This window comes from Narcine bancroftii, chromosome 10 (assembly GCF_036971445.1).
Source record: "Narcine bancroftii isolate sNarBan1 chromosome 10, sNarBan1.hap1, whole genome shotgun sequence".
NCBI lineage: Eukaryota > Metazoa > Chordata > Chondrichthyes > Torpediniformes > Narcinidae > Narcine > Narcine bancroftii.
The window spans coordinates 88,671,571-88,692,359 of record NC_091478.1 but is presented as its reverse complement, the minus strand read 5'-3'; the positions used below and the strand labels follow the sequence as shown (position 1 = coordinate 88,692,359).

Below are 20,789 nucleotides of genomic sequence, written 5' to 3'. Positions count from 1 at the left end.
TTGTGCTGTCTTTCTTGGGGGTTAGGGGAAAGGTCAATGTTTGTTCTTCAAGTTCCTTGGGTTAAAAAAAATGCAAAGTTAAGTTTCTACACTTCATTTACAACCATCTTAAAACATCGACTTCACTAACGGAATTTTATCTGTGTCTGATCAAACCTAAACAACTATGTTATAGATGATTGACTTGGACTGGATCAATAGAAATAGATAGTTCCTCAGGGTAGATGAATAGAGTTCTGGAGAATGCTGTACTTATTCTCACTATTATAAGTAAGGAAGAGCCAAGTCAAAGAAGGGGTAGTGGTTATGATATCAGTCAGACGAGTCTTGTTTCTACAGCTATAACAAAAAGGTAAAATTAAAGAAATCAAAATCTTGGTGAGATATAAATTGTCAATTGAAAAGTAGGAGGAAAGTGTTCAGCTTTCTCAAAGTCTACATAAAGGCATGGAAAAAAATTAAGGGAGAAAGTTAGTTGAGTAAGGATTAATGCAGTAATGAAATTAAAAAGGGTAGATCCAAGTACTGGGTAAAGAGGAGGTCATTTTTAAAATTATTGGTGGTGAGTTAGAAAGTACACAGCAATGTCAACCAAAAAGTGTAAATTAAAAATGATGTAGGGTACAAGCCTGCTGTTATTTAACAAAATTTGCAACTTCAATTCTATGCTAATTTTTCAGGCCCTTGATTTCAATTATCTATCAATTTCTACCCTAAATGAGCAATGGTTCAGACTCCACTGCCCTTTGGAACTTCAAGAATCCATCCTAAGAAAAAAACCTCATCTAAATTGGACAATTTTTTTTTTTATATATAAAGTGATCCCTATTTTTAGATGCTTTCCACATCCAGGATGTCAAGACCCTTCACGATTTTTGTTTCAACCTGTTGCTCTTTTACACACTAGAGGACACTGGCATAACCTGTGTCATTTTACAGAACATCAATAAATTGGTTAATAATGTTGACATTGCTTGATTACAATATCTTGATTTTTGAGCCATGCTACCTCTTGAAAAATATTTAAGAGTTTTCAAAATGAGCAGCTATCTCCCATCAACCTGTACTTAGTAGTTTACTGTAATATAAAACTGCATCATTTGCCCCTGTATCAGGAAAAGCAAGTCTAGTGGTGTAATTACTTTCATTTGCACAAGTTCTGAATACAGCAAAATCCCTGTTATTTGGAATTCAAGGAACCAGCAACCGGCAAAAGAATTAAGTAAAATTAATAAAATAATTAGAATAAATAAAAATTTAAGTTTAAAATTCTAAAAGAATGTTCTCAGAAGCAACACACAAACCCTCAGTTGGGGCAATCGCTGAGCCAGCGGAGCACCCTAGTCCTGCCCCACCCACAGCCACTGTTAATTAAGGTGAGCGTCTATAAACCAGAATATGGCTGTAACACTTGGCTGGAGGGGCAGATATAAATTATTTCGTTTGCTCTGCAAATTTTTTATCCAACAAGGCGTGTGCTATTTTCCAATTTCATGGAACCTTCCCCAAATATAGGGAAAATTCAAAATATGCATCTCTTATCTCAGCCACTTAATGGCCCTAGGGATGAAGGCTTACATTTCCTGATTTCTCAAACTTGACTTCCCTTTGTTGCAGCAAGATCAAAGAGCCCTTGTTCTCCATCCTCCATACCTTCAGCCAGTTGCATCATTATAAATGGAACAGGGGCATATAATATAGATGTACCTTTATTTAAAATAAACATAGCAGCTTAAAGTTCATTAACAATTTTATAAATCAGTACTATCACCTCACTGTTCATTTTTCAGGGAGCCACCCTCCTTAGCAGCATTTAGGATTACTTAAAGTATTCCTGATTTGGTTGGAGTTTTTGGCTATACAAACAGCTTTCAAATGGTGCATAAAAACAAGTCGTACAAGTAGATAGCTTTAAAAGGCCCAGAATCAAGTGAGACTCCCACTAGAGCACAATGAGAGCAAAATTCCTGGCAGTCTTCAGCATCTGATATTACACAAATGAAGTCCCAACATTTCTGTTCATTTTCATTTAGATTTCTAGATGTGGGGAAAAAAAAAACACCCACTAAATTTAAAAGTTGCAGTTGAATTTCACAAGGACCCACTCCAAGAGTGCTGTTTCTTGCTGCTTTGTGGCGGGGTCAAAATTCCAGAAGGTATGGCGCAACTTTGTTCCAACAGCATTGCTTGCCTTGAGTGAGCTTTATCCTTAGAACAAAAGCAACAAAAATTAAATCAAGGCAATTGATGAAATGAATTTTTGCTCATTTGAATTGTTAACTGGAAAATTTACTTTAAGATTCAAATTTGAGGCATTTCAAAAGAGGTATTCCTCATTTTCAGAAGTATGCAGCAAGGGGTGCATCTCAAGCATTATACATTGACATTCTTGTTTTTTGTCTTCATGAGCATTTTTGTTGGTATTAAGTGTAGTGACTGTCATAATGCAAGAGAAAGCTCCTTTTTTCTTGCAAACAGCAAGACTCAGGTTATGCTGGAGACAAATATTGTTCAGAACTTGCATTCTTAGTGCATTGGTGACTTTTTGAATTATCACGCTGAACTCAGTTCAACTGTGCAAATTGATCAGAAAGGGATTAAAAGGAAACATGTTCAATTTCCCCTTTCCCTTCCCCATCCCCCACCCAAATGTTGTACAAAGGTACGTTAGTTATAAAATGTCTGGTCCTCTAGGCATACAAAATCAAGCTTACCAATAATGACAAACAATTGGAGTGTGTCTGTATGTTATGCATGTTCTCAGGACAGACACCTTTTAATTTCTTCAGTTTTAAACTTCCTGCTTCCCTCAAGACCATAGCAAATGGAATCATCCATTTTACACATCCTTCTATTTCACTCCATTCAAAGCCTAAGCACAAAATAAAACTTGTTAATGAAATTAAATGTAATCCTGTCAATTGTGTTACATATTAAAAACCTACCTGATGCTTTGTGAACTATGGCACAAGAAGTGAAATAATATAAAGCTGAAGCTGCCACTACTCCAGATGTGAACTCCAAACACTCGAGATCCAAGATACAGAGATCCAGTAGCTATTGAGAAAGCAATTAACATGTGACTATTATCATTACAAAAACTGAACTTAAAAGCAAGAGACTGGAAATTCTTTCTTCCCCATATCTATTGGAGAGATCAACACAGTTACGAGTCGAGACCATATTTCTGTGTATGCACAATGGTATACCTGTGCTTCTATGGATGTGGAACCCAATATTTTCTGCAGTCAACAGCTGCTTGCAAAAAACTGCTCACTTCCCCCGTTTCTAAATCAGGGCACGTTTTTACAAAAAAACATTTAAAATTAACTGGTTATCAAGGATGAAACCTTCCATTAATAGCACAATCTGTTTTTATTGGTCACTACTCAGCTTTTGTATTTCAGTTTTAAATTGATGTGCTATATATTAAAAATTATTTTGATCTACAAACAGTAATTTATTCCAATATTCTACACCCCTGAAAAATGTTACATTTAGAGTTTCTGCTTCCCTCAAGACCATAGCAAATGGAATCATCCATTTTACACATCCTTCTATTTCACTCCATTCAAAGCCTAAGCACAAAATAAAACTTGTTAATGAAATTAAATGTAATCCTGTCAATTGTGTTACATATTAAAAACCTACCTGATGCTTTGTGAACTATGGCACAAGAAGTGAAATAATAAAGCTGAAGCTGCCACTTTTCCATAAGTAAGAGATCAAGCTGATGGATAGTTAAAATCATTACTGCCCGATTATTTGTTAACAGTAGCTAAAAAAATTAACCTAAATGAGTTTACCTCCATTACTTGAATAAACATTTCCTGGGGGTATTGTGGAACCAGTACTTTATATATTTCTTTTAAATAAGCAACTTGCATGTAGATGTTAAGCCAAGATACAATGGTTACAGGACACAAACTCCACTTTAGAGCCTGGAATAATTTGAAAACATTGGATAATAGGTTACATACAATTGACAGCATTTCCAAATATCTTTGAACAACAGATAATTTTAATTTCTTCAGCTTCCCTGTATAATGGCAGTTATTGAAAACACTAAATTTGAAGTACCTTCAAAATAACAAGTTCCATGTTGAGAATTTCTTCTTCTGTGCAAGCCCCATCAGTAACAAAAGCAAAATGGTGCAACTTTGGTGGATATATTTCCTGGGAAAAAAAAATTATAATTGAATGCTCTGTTGGAAAGTATGCTCAATTTGTGAATTGCTTGTAAATATCATACCTCCAGCTTTGCAGCAATAAATAAAGCCGAAATACCAATAAGCTGCAATCTTGTCTTTACAACATTGTTCTGTGTTGCCATAAATCTATCAAAGTAGTCCTGGGCCAAATAAAAGGTTTCTCTGTGTAGCTTGTAGACTTCACAAACCTTTTCAATGTTGCAAAATAAATATATAAATAAATAAATAGATAGATAGATGAATAGATCAAAATTAACAGGCACCTAAATTTCCTATGATTTTTCCAGTTACTTTTTAAAATATTAATTGAAGCATCCCTGAAAACTAATGTATGGGTGTCAAACTGCATTATTCTAGTTCTGTCAATAGTTTATAAATTCAAACAAAACGCCAGAAATACAGACTATTCAGCCTTTTCTAGATTTCTTGTCTTTGGCAGGAAAGACTCATTATATTACAACTCTCGTTCTGGAGTTATTTGTATAACCATTCTAACCTGAACATCATATCCCAATGATCAAAATCCTAATACAAAAATGCTCTAATGGAGAGGCCAATTCGTTGATGACCACAGTACATTACAGCACAGTACAGGCCCTTTGGCCCTTGATGTTGTGCTGACCCATATATTCCTTAACAAAAGTTCTAACCATAACCCTCTATTTTTCTTCCATCCATGTGCCCAAGTCTCTTAAATTCCCCTAATATTTCAGCCTCCACCACTATACCTGGCAAGGCATTCCAGGCACCCACAACTAAACTAACCCCTGATGTCTCCCCCAAACTTCCCTCCCTTTATTTTGTACTCCTCTCCTCTGGTGTTCGCTATTCTTGTCCTGGTGAACAGGCACTAGATGTCCACCCTAAATATGCCTTTCATAATCTTGTAGACCATTGTTGGAGAATAACTAAAAAGCAAAAACCAAGTTTGTCAATATCTACAAATAAAGCATAGATTTTAAATTCAAATTCTGAAGCCAATTTTCCCCAAGAATATTTCACATATTGGTTTAATAAAATCAAAGCAGGACTGGCAATTTAATTGGAGTGCTTACCTCCATTAACCAGTCCAAAAGAATAGTCCTCATCTTCGGTTGCAAGAGGGGATGTTTTTGTAAGACGTCTTTGTCTCTCAAATAGATCTGATCCTTTTTCAGAAGGACGTTCCACACTTCACTGCCATTTGCCCAGCTGTTGATTTTTTTAAAATACCATGATTGGATATGCATTGGAATATGCAGTCAAGGTACACGAATGAATGGTGCAAATAAATAAACTCACCAAAAGACTGGTAATGGTGAAGCTCTAGTTGGTGTGACCAAGACATTTTTGAACTTGTACTGTATATTACTTGTAGAATATGATGCAAACCTGCTATCTGGATTTTTGTGTGATGATGAAATGAAAATGCATGGACTCGCATAGTTGGTATTAATGCTCCAGCAAACCTGCAATTAAAGTCAATTTTGTAAATTCTTAAAATGCCGTTTCTTGGCACTGGAGCCCAAATCCAGCTTATGATCGCAAAGTCAAATGCAGCATCTACTGCCCATGCTAGATAGGCTGCCTTCCCCAATACATTTTTTAAAACTTCACCCTCCTCCATACAACTAGACAAACTCCATGTCATGGCATTGAAACAGTATAGCAATTTTGCTGGCTTACATCCTTCTTTGGAAAGTTTCAATACTAGCAGAAAATTTTGACAGTTTCTTAAACTGTGGAGATAAAATGCTGATTTCTCAAAACCCTGAACAAGCCAATGGATGAGAGTTCAAATTCCACCATAGTAGCTTGGGAATTTAAATTATTCCAGATAAAATGCTACCACCAATAAAGGTGAATATGAAACTGTTGAATTACCATTAAAACAATTGCATTTATGGAAAGAACTTTGTCCATACACAAGCAATGCAACCCCAGTCATGGACATTTTAAATTTATGCAACAAATTAGATGTTATTAGATCAAATTTTAAGAATTATGAAAAAAAATCACGGGATTAGAGAAGCAGCAGATATGGTATTAAAATCAGTCCTCATTTTGTTGAGTGGCAGAACAAATTTATGTTATCGAATCCTTTTTCCTATGTTTATCAAGTTCTCAAATGTCTTTAGAGGCCAATAAGAGTGAACAAGAATCTAGGCACAAAATCTCAACAGCCCCAGCAACTCTACCAAAGTTACCTTTGACATTCATTCACTATCTCCACCATCAACACATTTTGGATGTACACATTTACTCAGGTAAATGCTTCAAATAAGGCGGCTCACACAAATTAAACTTGAAGCCTTCCTTTATTTTCAGTGCATCGTAGTTAAATCATTGCAAATTGCATTTTACCAAGGGTTTCTTGGGCAGAATATTCATCCTTTTTAACAAGACCAGAGCCAGGAAGTGAATGCCAAGATATTCTACTTCAAATCATGCACCATCCCAACCTGGAAATCTCAATACTTCCACATGTTGCGAGTGCCACTTCCCAGCAACTGTTAAAGTTCACCACCTAAAGACATTTGGTTATAGTATGAATCATTTATCCAAAAGCCCATTTATCCAAAAGTCATTGTTTTTGTCCATATTTAAAATAAGATTAGACCAGATATTGGCCTGCAATCAAGTAACCCAACTCTAGATGAAGCAGGAAAATTCAGCCAAATATGAAGATGCAAATATTCCATTAAAATGCTTTTGCTGGCAGTTCATTTAAAGGATAACCACTGGGTAATAAACTGTTGGGAGCTGGTATTTCTCTTTTTTTTTAAATTTAAAAAAAACTGCAGCCTAGAATAAGTCAAGAGTATTAGAGAGAAAAGTCAGGGCCAAAAACAAAAGTCAGTCAGAGACAGTTCTCCAAAATTAAACTTTAAAACCAGACAAAGCACTTCATGACATCAAGACATTTTCTCGACAGAACTGCAAATAATCCAAGATTTCCCTAAATGTAAAGGTATTCTAGTCATTCAGCTGATTACAAAGAGATTGTACTGTGGCATTTTAGTTTACCGTACAACTTTTTGTTCTGGAAACGACTGCAAGTTGGTCGAAATTACAAACCAAGTTTGGTCCATTCCAAAATACACCACCCGAGAATATTTAGGGATAAGCCAAGTGAAATGCCTCTTTAGACATCATACATGTTGCAGGAAAATAAAGTACACCTTTAGTTACACATGAGGCTCAAGCTGCACACATCTGAGCCACAAAAATCATCAGGAACATTCCACTCAGAATGGTGAGAAATCAAATTGAGTGTGCAAGAGGCTCGAGTTGGAATACCAACCTAACAAGGCTGAAAGACTGCAGAGTAATAGATGAAAGAGAACATCAGCTGCATACACAAGAAACCCAATGCATTTTCAATATGTAACTAGCTATCATACAGAAGTGGCCAAGATTAGATCTCCAGAGGAACTGAAACCACTGCAGATGATTTTCTGGTCACAATTCACAAAACATGAATGCGATCAAGAGCAGCACCTCCCAAGTTCAGAGGGTGAAACAGTCAATTGTGCCAAGCTGGGGAAGAATGGAAATTTACCAGTCAAAAAACAAAAGGTCATTTGTGACTTGAAAAAGGCCATTTTGATGCAACAATAAAGATAGACTGAGGGAGTGAACACAAAATATGGGCATGCATTTGGCAAATTATTTAACGTCAGCTGAACCAGAAGTGGATCTTGTGGGGCCAAAAGGTGAACAGATTTTTGAAAAACAATGCTGGAGAAACTCACCAGGTCATACAGTGTTCTTTTTACCCTTGGCATTTCTTAACCAAAGCCAAGATATCAACGTGATCATATTTAATCAATTAATGGATCAACACAAAAAAAAAACAACTTCCTGGGACAAAGGGCAAATCACTCCAGGACAGCTTCTCCAACCTCGACTAATCAGTGCAATCTGCAAAAGAGTGAGAGCAGATAAACTAGAGCAACTGCAGATGCTGGAAAATTGGAGCAAGAGCCTGGAACTTTGACCTTCTATGGACGCGGCCTGACCTGCTGCGTTCCTCCAGCACTTTGCGTCGTCGACAGGATTAACTTTTGACAGTTCTGCTCATGCCCACTAGATGGCAACGACCGCGAACGAGAAATATCTTGGGAGATTGACAAGAGGACATGAATGAAGTTGCAGAATAGGCCAAAAGAAACAAGAAATAATAAGGATCGGGGTGAAAGCCCAGCATTACAGAATAAAGCAAAAGAATGAATTGAATATGGAATTTAACTTTTTGTGAGGGATATACAAAAATGATTTATGTTAGATCAACAAACCATAAAACTTAACATAATTCACCCCTAAGGTCTCGTGAGATCCGCACCAAATTTGCACAGGAAACAATGCTAAAAGTACACGTTAATGCAACATCGACTAAGGATAAAACTCCCCTTTAATGTTTGAACAATTTGCACGAGACAAGCTAACAGAAACAACCCCAACAGGCCATTACCTCTTCTTGGAATGGTTTCATTGCCTGTTCTTCGCTAATTTCATCCAAATCTTGCAAACACTACAATTTTAAAAAGAAAATCGAATCATTAGAGAGTTTGAAAGAAACATGTCACGAGCTGCCATCTGACGTCGTGAATGCGGGTTCGATCTTGAAGTGTGAAGAATACATTGGATAGGTCTGGAGGGTTATGGACTGGGTGCAGGCCGATGGGATGAGATTGCGGCACGGAGCAGGAGGGCCTGTTTTCTGTGCCTCGGTGATACCCAACGCACAGTGGGTGTCAGGTTGAGACTCACCGTGGCCACGTCTGCTTTTCGCTTTCTGGAGCGCCATGCCTCATTTGCTCTTTCGGTCTTTGTTAGATGTTCTTCTCTTTTTCCACTAAAGAGGAAAGCGTAGACTTGAAAACGTGGCGAGTTTTTTTTTTAAAAAGTAACCCCACGGAGCTGGTCAAACCGTGTCCTTTAGAGAGCAAAGATACCGAACCAAGGTTTGGGGGCTCAAACCCTTCCCCAAAGGTCTTTTCCCCCCTTGGGAAAGGTTTAAGGCCGAAACGTTGGCTCTATATCTTTGTTACATAAAGGACACCGAGATTCCCCAGCTCTGCCTTCTCACCAACCACGGTGTCTGCAGATTTGCGTGTTTGACTTTAGTAAATACCTTGTCCTGGGCATCTTCGGGCCCGAGCCGTGTGGGAGAAAGGTCTCCTGCAATGGAGAAGGGACAGGGTCAGAGGCTGGGCTACCCTGCAAGCTGCGAGATGGCCGAGGCTGGACCGCCCTGCCCGGTCACATCACTGGTGGGGGTGGAAGAAGAAGAAGAAGGAGGAGGAGGAGGAGGAGGAGGAGACCCCCCAGCCCAGCCCACACCCGGCCACGCGAGGGAAGGTCAGTGTCCGCCTGCCTTCACCCCCAGCCCCTCACGCCGGACCTCAACCCTCACGTCGACTGCGCCGGAAACCGCCTTCTCCCGCCCTCAGCCGGTATCACCGCGGAAAGCCGGGCGAGAGGCACCTCACTGCGCTTGCGCGATCCCTTTAAATCGCTGGCGGGAGACGAGCGAGCGCGGTCCCCGTCGCAGGAAATGGTCACTGGGCCCCGCCCCGCGCTCCGGGCCCCGCCCCCGCGCTCCGGGCCCCGCCCCCCCCCCGCCGACAGGGGACGCTGGCGGAGTGACGTCACGTATTCCCTTGTCTCCGGAGCGGGTGGCGGGGCCAGGATGCGCTTCCGCCAGTGGTGGGGTTCGGTGCGCTGCGCGGTGCTGGGGATGGTCCATCTGCGAGCGCTGCCAGGTGAGGCCGGGGCGCCAGGAGCCGCCTCCCCCCTGATGGCCACCGTCTCATCCTGTGTCTTCTCCCATCAGGGGCCCCTCTGCACCAGTTGCCCGTGGCCAAGATAACGGAGAGAGCGTTCGAGGAGGCGGAGGCCTATGTCCGCGCTGGGATAGTGAGTATTGGAACTCCCGCCGCCCTTGGCATCGACCCCATCTGCCCATTGGTGGTTGGTGGTGAATGACCTTCTGGTAGAAGGTAGAAATGTCAGTGATGGAAGGTGGGCAGTAACTGTCATGTAACACAATGTAATGATACACAACTCAAAAAATACTCTGAAGAAAACCATGGATCCCTAGAAAGGTTAAAACACAAAGTTGGGGAAACTCATCAGGTCAAACAATGAAGGAGCCTTTTGACTACATTTTGCAGATACGTTGAGGAAGCCTGAAACGTTGAACTCTTTGCCACTGACCTGCTGAGTTTCTCCGGCAGAGTGTTTTCACTTCAACCACACAGTGTCTGCGGAGTGTTGTGTTTTATTCCCAGAAAGGTGGACACTTTCTTGATTGTATATTTCCTCGAGCGATATCTTGTGGGACTTTTGAAGGACAGAGTTTCCAACCTGAACCTGTAACCCTGTTCCCCCCCCCCCCCCCCCCCCCCAAGGCCCCAAGGATGCTGCTTGAACTGAGTATTTCCAACATTTTCTGTTTTCATTAGATCAAGAGGGCAAAGCTCCAGATTTGGTAGTGTTTAGTTAAAATTCAAACATTGAGGGCTATTTATCAAACCCAGGCGTTTTACACAAGAGCAAACAAAATTAAAGCTGAGGGAACTCAGCAGGTCAGTCAGATTCAATGGAGAGAAATGGACAGTCTTAAGTTTCAGGTGGGGAGCTTTGAACAAGACTCCATCCTGTTTGTTTGAGGTTGTAGCATCTGCAGGGTCTTTGGTTTCTTGAGAAATCCAGAGACCTGAGAGGGGTCCCAAATTGAAATCCAACAATGGCATCCATTGAATTTAAATTTGTAATTTGTCTAGAATCTAAACAGGAACAAATGGATCACAAAACTATCAGCTTGACATTAAAAGCCCCTCTGGTTCACTAATGATCCTCAAGGGAGGAGGTCCAACACCTGTGTACTTTTCCTGATACATTTTCCGTAGCCCAACAAGCCATTCTGCCAATGAGGGATGGGAAATAAATGTTGGTGTTCCCCGATCAAAAATAAATGTAAAGAAATTGATCATAAGATGAACTTCACTAACCATCAATGTGCCAGACTTCACATATTCCTTTGAATAATGTAAGCTACAGTATGAAGCTGGGTTGTGGGTTGATAGTGGAGCCTTCACATTAACTTTTTTTGATGAACCCACATGTTGAGATTCAAAATCATGCCATCTACTATTAAATAAATCAATTATTAGGTTTGAAAAGCAAAAATATAATCATTATAACATTCTCTGTTTTGCTGTGGGTTTCTAACAGAATCAGAGAGAGAGAACAGCTTGCAAAATTCCTCTCATTTTGTGGTCAGTTTGCTCATCGACCCAACAGACAATCCCATAAAAGAAAACAAAGATGTAGATTACAAATGTTCATGCTTTATTATTTGTGGATCAGAAGCAATTTTCCAGATCAGATAATAAGGTGTATTTTTTGTCCATTGAGTAACTAAATACTAAAAAGAATTAATAGATAACATTCTGAAAACTATTTATCCATAAATTTTGTGATATTCTCTTTTAAATTTAATGAATGCTATTATATTTGTATTTTCTATTCAAATACAAGTTTGGCTGCATTGTAGTTGCATGTGCTATGTACAATGTATATGACAGTAAACTCATTATTATTAACAATCTTCAAGAATGGTATCAAGTAAAGCATAATAATTAAAATTATTCAATCAAAATAATCATTTAACGCAAATAAGAGCATAACATTAACTGATCATAAAATGAACTTCACTAACCATCGGCGGCATGGTTAGTGCAACTCTATTACAGCATCAGTGACCTCCTACCTTTCAAAGAATGTACGGGCTCATGGACCAGAAGGTCTGTTACCGTGCTGTACGTCTAAATTTTAAATGTAAATTACATTCCAATGTCATTTTGCAATGTTTTTGACTTTGAAAGCACTTTAGATTCTAAGGGTGGGAATTGGTTGATATGAAATAAACTGTTTATCCGTCCAACTAATTTTTTTCTGGAATTCTCCAAAGGATGGACTAATAGTGGAAAATATGCACGACATTCCTTACAGTGCAAGTGTTGGTCCAGAAGTGACTGCTGTCATGGCAACTGTTTGTGCTGCTGTGAGACAGTCCTACCCCAGCCTTCCTCTTGGTGTCCAGATCCTTTCTGCAGCCAATAAAGAAGCAATAGCAGTTGCACTTGCAGCAGGTCTGTGTATCAATAATAATGTCTCTTGAAGTCTCAAATTGCACACTGAAACTGTTTACATTTTGAAATTGATGCGTGATTTGAATATGCAGAAATGATCTCCATTTAACTTTTCCTGCCTTTATCAAGTCAATTTTATTGTCATTTGATTGTACAAGCATAGCCTGATGAAACAGCATTCTCTGGTCCTCGGAGCAAAACATGCAGACACACAACCAGTCCATATCACGCATAGACAAACAATACGTATGCAGGACATTTATTTCCTATTTACATATAAAGAAATGTTGTTTTGTACATATGATGGTTAGTGTAAGCAATTCCTTTGGTTGTTCAGTTTTCTCACTGCCCGTGGGAAGAAACTGTTCCTCAGCTTGGAGGTACTAGCTCCAATGCTCCTGTATCTCTTCCCCAACAGGAGCGGGTGAAAGATACTGTGTGGAAGGGGTCCTCAAATGATTTTGCACGCCTTGTTCACACAACAGTCCCGGTAGATCAGGTCAATTGGTGTCGGGGGGGGGGGCGGGGGGGGGAAGAAAAGAGACCCCAGAGATACTCTCTGCCACTTTTATGGTCCTGTGGATTGACCTTCAATATATTTCTCTGTAGCAACCATATCACACTATGATGCAGCCGACCAGGATGTTCTTGATAGAGCTCCTGTAGAAGGTTGACATAATAATGGCCTTACCCACTTCAGTCTTCTGAGGAAGTGCATTCACTGTTGCTACTTCCTGATAAGTGAGATGTTGAGTGTCCACTGTAAGTCACTAGTTAAATGAACTCCAAGGAACTTGGTTCTCTCCATTTTCTCTACTACAGAGGGGAGGGTGGTCGTTCCTGGTCCTCCGGAAGTCCAAAAGCATCTCCTTCACCTTGTCCACTTTGAGACTCAGGTTGTTACTCTCACACCATTTCACAAGATTTTCCACCTCTTCTCTAGTGCGACTTGTTGCTGATTAAGCCAACTGTTGTGTCATCTGCAAACTTGATGACTTTTTTAAGAATGAAATGAATTGCTTAGGTATTAACTTGTGAATCTTGAAATTCTAATTGTGACGATCAAAAGTTCAAAGCTAAAGAAAACTACATTTGCAGATACTCTTCAGTGGGAGCTAAGATCAATGTACTGTGTACAGTTTTACCTTGTTCTGTACATTGTTCTTTCTGCTTTTAATGATCAGAACACACTTGAACAAAGGATGAAGAGAAACAATTTGTTCTTCACCTAATTGTATCTAATTTTATGAAATAAACACATGCAAACCTGGACAAGTTAAAGCTAACCGGTGCTCCATGACCATGTAAAGAATGTTTCTGGAAAGTTGAAGGAAACTTCAGGTTATTCTGCATAGATGTTCGGACTTGCAACCTGAAGTTATTATGAGACAAATTTCTCAATATCTTGTAAGCCCACTTCTATTCTGTAATCCAAGCATCAAGTCATGACTCTGTTCTCTAACAGCCACAAATCTCCCTTCTCTGTCAGAAAACCAACATAAATCCCACAAGCAATAGCTGGAATTCAATAGAGAGTGAAATTGAAATGAGCATCCAGCAATTTTTTTCCCCTTCTATTTAATTGCGTGGCCAGGCGCAATTCAAATGCTATATGCAAATTTGTCGATGACGCCACAGTTGTGGGCAGAATCACGGGCAGCAATGAGGAAGAGGACAGGAAGGAGATAGATCAGCTCGTTGAGTGGTGTCACAACAACAATCTTGCACTCAACATCAGCAAAATCAAGGAGATGATTGTGGATTTCAAGAGAAAGTCGGGGAACATGACCCCGTCCTCATCGAGGGGACGGCAGTGATGGTCATGAACTTCAAATTCCTGGGTATCAACATCTCTGAGTATCCGTCCTGGATCCTCCTCGTTGATGCCAGTGGCTATACTTTGTGAGGAGTTTGAGGAGATTCGGCATGCCACCAAAAACTCAAACTTCTACGGGTGTACTGTGGAGAGTTGGTGGAATCTCGGTCTGGTATGGAGCTGCCAATGCTCGGGACAGGAAAAACTCCAGAGGGCTGTTAACTCAGCCTGCAACATCAGGGGCACCAGTCTTCACTCCATCAAGGACATCTACAAGAGGTGGTATCTTAAGAAAGCAACCTCTATCCTCAAGGACACACACGACTCAGCCATGCCCTTTTCACTCTGCTACCATTGGGGAAGAAGGTACAGGAGCCTGAAGATGAGCACTCAGTGGCACAAGGACAGCTTCTTCCCCTCTACCATGAGATTTCTGAATAAACAATGAACCACAATGACTACCTTAGCTTATCGTTTTCTTGCACTATTTTGAAATGTGGTTTTTATAAATGTTTGCACGGTGATGCTGCCATAAAACAAATTTTGTGACACACAAGGACAAATTCTGATTCTAATTTCTGGTTTAGTGTGGCCGCTCCCAGAATAAACATCATTTATTTCTTCCCTAGATGCTGATTTTATTCGAGCTGAAGGATTTGTATTCTCACAAGTTTCAGATGAAGGGTTTTTGGATGCATGTGCTGGTGATCTTCTTAGATACCGCAGACAAATAGGAGCTGAGCACATTCAAATCTTTACTGATATTAAGAAAAAACACAGGTATTGCTGAAATAATTGCTCCCAATTCAAAGTTTATCTCTTCCAAAATTTCCCATTCAAATATATCCATTTATGTTCTGCTGTTTTGTAATATTTAATACCTTTTGATTCTTTGTGGGTGTCAAACTTTCCCCTCAAGGAGTGGTAGTGGATGCTTATGAACCATCACAGTCCTTCTGGTTAATGCCCAGAATGCAGTTATAGAACTGATTCAGCGATAAAGAAGACAGGAAAACATGACTTCTGAGATGCTGTTCCTCTGCTACTATTGCCTTTACCCTTTTAGGTGATACAACTTGTGCCCAAAAAGAGCAGGCATTGGAGTTGGGTATTTGGTCTCCCAAGCCACCTTTGCCATTCAATATTATAGTATATACAGCATGTTTCACATTTTCAGCCAAGCAAATCTCAGTATTATGTGGTCAAATGCAGTAAATAAGTAGGAAGACCACTTTGGTAGAATAGTGATTGTTTTTGGGAGGGAAGAATTGGGCATCAGGAAAGCTTTTTAAAAACCAAACAATAAAAGCTATCAAATCGTGTGGTATCCAAGAGAAAAATCCCCTGACAAAGCAATGGTCTTATCTCCAAAAGATAGAAATGTCAAGGTCCAGTTAGTATTTTTCTAGCTGATGATGCTTCCCTCCCTCTCCCCCCACCACCCCCATACATTTCTTGGCAATATCCCTATATTATTTCATGTAGCGTAAAGAAAGACTTGCATTTATAATTGTATATTCTTTAGTGCAAATAGTTAATGAGGTCACTTGAGATACAATCTCAGCACTAATAGCTCAATTATAATTGGTCTGTGATGAAGGGTCACTTTTAGTTCTGCGCTCATTATTGGAGAGTGTCTTAACATTGTTAATACCTAACTTAAGTATGAATACTGTCACCCAACCACTGTTGTATCAGCACTTGACAAACAGACCATGGGAGGGAAATGAATAACAAGAGTACAAGTTAAATCCTGAAGATGGTTAAAAATAGTAACATTAGCATTCTTGCCTTGAGTCAAATGACCCTGGTTTCAATCTTCACTCTAGAGAGTTGAATAAAGAATCTAGGCTGACAGTTTTGTCTCACCAGATGGACATATTTCACATACAATATTAAAACTGGATTCTCCTGTCTGCTGAAGAGTATGAAGAAAAAAATGATTTCTCTGTGTTCTGAACTCTCAATCCACAGCATTAAAAACTGATTATTTGGTCATTGGTCTCATTATTCTTTGTAAAACCTTGCTGAAATGTTGATGCATTTGACTATATTATAGCTGAGATTATATATCAAAAGTGTCCTCATTGATTATTTGCCCCTAAAGAATATACAAGTCTTTCTTTGGACTATATGAAATAATACAGGGATATATTCCAAGAAATGTATTGGGGGATAGTTCACTAAAAGCATCACCACTGGATCTTGACAAAATTTCCAAGAGGAAAGACTACCTGTATCCATCAATAACCTGTCAAAAGCAAAAGTTGTGATTTTGGTTGTTTCATTACAAAAGCATGTCTAGACATTGTAGATAGGAGAAGCCAACCCCGTATCTAACAAAAATCAAATAATGAGGAATGGCTGGAACACAGGATTTTATAGATTTATGCAGATATCGTTAAATATTCACAATTAAAAGATCATAATAGAAGCAGGAGTTGTCTATATGGTCCCTCTATCCAGCTCTGCCATATAATTATAATGGTTTATTGGATATTGGCTTCAACCCAATATTCAGTTAAAATACAAATTGCGCACAGGGCATGGACATCCTTAGAGGAATTATTTTATGACAGTGACTGGTATGGAATAGATTGATGAAGTCTCCATGAAGGTGGATGGTTTGAAAAATATTAAGAATTAAGAACAAATGGGTGATTGAGATGTATGCCTGTTTGAAACTGCCCAGTGTGTTGATTAACACGTACCAGTCTACATTGTAGGCTTCAATCTTCATTAATTTTCTTCACACTGAAACATGGCTCAATGATACGTGCGATTGGGAGCTCAATATTCAAGGATACACACTCTATAGGAAAGAAAGGCAGGAAGGAGGAGGGGTGGTTATGATAATAAGTAATGACATTAAATCAGTAGAAAGAAGGGACATAGGGTCTAAAGCAGTAGAATCAGTATGGGTTGAATTAAGAAATACCAAGGGTAAAAAGATCATATTAGCAGTTATGTACAGGTCCTCAAACTGCAGTCCAGAAGTGGACTATGAGATGCAGACAGAAATACAAAGGACATGTCACAAAGATAATATCAAAATAATTATGGGGGATTCTAACATGGCAGGGGATTGGGAAGGACAGGAAATTACTGGATCACAGGTGAGTGAGTTTGTAGAAAACCTAAGGGATGGATTTTTTGAACAGCCTGTTGAGAAGCCCACCAGGGGATCAGCAGTTCTTGATTGGGTCATGTGCAATGAACCGGAGATCATTAGGGAGTTAAAGGTCTTCGAACCTCTAGGGAACAGTGACCATAAACATGGTTGAACTCAATTTCAAATTTGAAAAAGGTAAAAATGTTATCGATGTATCAATTTTTCAGTGGAATAAAGGAAATTATGGTGGTATGAGAAAGGAACTGGCTCAAGTTGACTGGAAATGCAAACTAGTTGGAGGAACAGAGCAGGATTAGAAGATATTTTTGCAAATAATAAAAAGCATGCAGGATAGATAGAAGTTATCCAATTAGAACAGGGAGAAGGAAGAACTTCTTTAGTCAGAGTCGTGGATTTGTGGACTCACTGCCACACAAAGCAGTGGAGGCCAGATTGCTAGAAGTATTTAACAGAAAATGGACAAGTACCTAATGAGTAAAGGTATCGAGGGATATGGGGAAAATGCTAGAAATTGGAACTTGGTGTGAGCATAGTTTAGCTTAGCATAGAGTCATGGAACAGACTTTATGGGCCTAGTGGCCTGCTTCTGTTCTTTATCTTGTGATCTCATTGACTGTTAATTATAATACTCTGGTGTTTGAAATAATGCATTGCAATAGTTTACCTGTTGTTCGCTGTTTTCAGCTCACACGCTGTGACATCAGATATCAGTGTATCAGACACCGGCAGAGCTGCTGAATTTTTCCTCTCTGATGGTGTCATACTGACAGGAATAACCACCGGAAAGGAGACAAATCCTGCAGAGCTGAAAGGTGTGTGGAGCCTTTTCTTGATTGCTACCTTTCATTTTCACAATCAAATATCTTGTCAAACATACAAACATTGATGGCCTATTAGCTTTTTCCACATCAATTATGTTATATTCACCAAATGTGCATTTTGTACTCATCCAAACCCTGATTTAAAAAGACCCAGGCTTGTTGGAAAGGAAGGAAATTCCTCTCTGATTGCACCATCCATGCCTTCACCCCACCCTACCACCTGTTCCAGATGATCAAAACTGGGAATTTTTTTTTTAAGATAGCTTTCTTTTGTAAGAAGTGAACTTTGCCGTTGGCTGAAACAAACATATCTCTTACATAAAGCAATTCAGCAAAATTGAAGTTCACTGGATCCTGGCAAACTGTTCAAGAGAGTCCATCTTTGTGGGGAAAAACCACTTCTTGACATCAAGGACACAAGGAAATAGGAACAGGAGTAGGCCAACTGGCTCTTCTAAACTGGACTAATCTGTGCCAGTACCCCTTAGTTCATCTTTGACATATTTATACACCTCCCCTTAAATACAGTATAGCCTCCACTACCTTCAGGGAGTAGATAATTCCAGCTATTCACTGCCCTTCAAAAGAAGAAATTTCTGCCCCAATTTTAAATGACTTGCCCCCTTTTTTTAAACCATGTCCCTTTGTATCTCCCATCTTTGAAAACCTCTCAACATCTTTCTAGTCCAACCCCATTATGATCTTGGATATTTGAGTAATGTATTTGGTGTTCTTTGTAAACTTCAAGGAATACAACCTCAAACTATCTAGAGTTAAGCAAGAAAGTGTGCAGATCCAGACATCGAGTGCAATACATCAATGTGTTGGAGAAATTCGTGCAGCATTTATAGGAAGTAATGGGTAACCAACATTTCTGTCATGAGCCCTATGTCAAGTATAAGCAGAAACAGGGAGGCTGTCTAGACTAGGGGTGGCCAACCTTATTAAACTCCCATTCCACCTTAAGTAATCCCTATGCCACAAGTGTTCTGTGATTAGTGGGTTTGCTACATAAAGGCACTGTTTGACCTGCCGAGTTTCTTCAGCATTTATGTGTTTTTTCACTTAACCAAGGTATCAACAGAATCTTGTGTTTTACCTGTGATTAGTAAGGGATTGCTCAAGGTGGTATGTGAATGGAATGAAAATCCAGTTTCAGTCATCTCTAATAGACTCATGCACACTGTTTCCTAACTCCAAAGGAAATGGACCAATGACAATTTTACTCAAGCCAAATATTTCAGGAACAATTGGGTCGAGAGCAGTGAAGTTTTTTTTTAAAAAAAGGTTGCCCACTCCTGGTCTAGACTCTTAATATGACAAAACCATCACATCCCAAAAATTATGTGATTCATGCTCAAGAACTGTGAACTTCACCATTTGCAGTCTCCAGTTATATAATCTGCCTTTTCATTCCTTTTACCAAAGTGCATAAACACTTTGCAGAATCAGTCATCACAACATTCCCTTCCATCAATTTTAATGTCTTTGACAAACAAGAAACCTCACATTTCATTTCCTTCTCCAAGTAATTGAAATAAACAAACATTGAGGGATAAGAGCCATTTCCTGCTGTACCCCCTGGGGTACTCTCATCTGAAAAAGAGGACTCATGTATTCTCTTTGTTTCTATGTAACAGCCCATTTTCAAACCATACTAACGCACTTTCTCGAATTCCTTGGCCTTTTAATTCATATACCAGTATCTTCTTTGGCACCATCCATCAACTCCCCTTGTCACATTTTCAAAGTACTCAAACAAATTCTTCAAAAATGAATTGCCTTTCATAAAATGTTGATTAGGATTCATTGTATTCAGCTTTTCTACATGATTAGTTACTTCCTTTTAATTAATTCTAACATCTATGGTTGGCAAGATGCTAACTGGCCCAATCGAGCTTTCAGTTTCCTTCCCTCTATCACACCACTGGTAAACTCTTTTTCATTAAATATGTTCCTAATATGTAAGCTCTGCATTTTTTGACATGCATTCCATTGTGTTTTGCAGCACACAGCAATTCAACACTGCAATGTTGAACTATCTACATGATCAATCCCTTACGATATAAAATTTTGTCTTTATTTATTGCATCTCTGGCATTCTTTGCAGAGATTAAACAGGCTTTAAACATTCCTGTCTTCATTGGCTCTGGTGTGACCTATGAAAACATGGAGCAGTACATGGATGCAGATGCCCTTATTATTGGTTCACATTTTAAAAAAGCAGGATACTGGGCAAATGAACTGGAGCCTGAACGGATCAAGAAATTCATGACAAAAATACATCAACTGAGGAAATGAAAGACAAAACTATAAAACTGTTTGTTGAAGCAATATCTCAAGCAATCTGAATAAATTTTGATGCTATCACAATTTGAATATTTTTTTTATTATTCTGTATTCTCATGGTCTATTAACTTTAATGAATTTGACTCTTTTTATTACACACCAAGTTTGAATCAAATTTATATTTTTGATTATAAAATGCAATTTTAACTACAAAATAAAAAAAATAAATATATTACTATGAATCTTCAGGAAAAAGCAGGTTAGATTTAAGTTTCATAGCATAATATCACACCTGAGCATCTCTAACATTGATGCACATCGATTGAAGATGGCTTTTGCAACCTCTACAGCTTTATTAATTGCTTAGGTCTGTCCCTT

The 20,789-nt window shown here is 39.1% G+C and overlaps 2 protein-coding genes across 4 annotated transcripts; one reads left to right on the top strand and one right to left on the bottom strand.

The window, feature by feature from the left end:
* Nucleotides 1-1,693: 1,693 nt before the first annotated feature.
* ccne1 (cyclin E1) lies at nucleotides 1,694-9,793 on the bottom strand. Its single transcript, XM_069901717.1, has 12 exons — nucleotides 9,681-9,793; nucleotides 9,328-9,374; nucleotides 8,964-9,048; nucleotides 8,665-8,724; nucleotides 5,493-5,659; nucleotides 5,267-5,402; nucleotides 4,253-4,399; nucleotides 4,081-4,176; nucleotides 3,807-3,941; nucleotides 2,946-3,057; nucleotides 2,715-2,872; nucleotides 1,694-2,208 (listed from the first exon to the last, which is right to left on the bottom strand). Exons 2-12 carry the CDS (start codon nucleotides 9,339-9,341, stop codon nucleotides 2,092-2,094), a joined length of 1,227 nt encoding a protein of 408 aa, XP_069757818.1. The 5' UTR covers nucleotides 9,342-9,374; nucleotides 9,681-9,793; the 3' UTR covers nucleotides 1,694-2,091.
* LOC138744903 (uncharacterized protein F13E9.13, mitochondrial) lies at nucleotides 9,324-20,495 on the top strand. Of its 3 annotated transcripts, none has more exons than XM_069901719.1 (6): nucleotides 9,324-9,554; nucleotides 10,030-10,112; nucleotides 12,172-12,352; nucleotides 14,798-14,948; nucleotides 17,986-18,113; nucleotides 20,233-20,495. In XM_069901719.1, exons 1-6 carry the CDS (start codon nucleotides 9,380-9,382, stop codon nucleotides 20,421-20,423), a joined length of 909 nt encoding a protein of 302 aa, XP_069757820.1. In that variant the 5' UTR covers nucleotides 9,324-9,379; the 3' UTR covers nucleotides 20,424-20,495. The 3 variants fall into 3 exon arrangements, with proteins under 3 accessions (XP_069757820.1, XP_069757821.1, XP_069757819.1); XM_069901720.1 differs by lacking the exon at nucleotides 9,324-9,554 and adding an exon at nucleotides 9,660-9,958 and having other exon boundaries at nucleotides 20,131-20,323; XM_069901718.1 differs by lacking the exon at nucleotides 9,324-9,554 and adding an exon at nucleotides 9,674-9,958.
* Nucleotides 20,496-20,789: the final 294 nt, after the last annotated feature.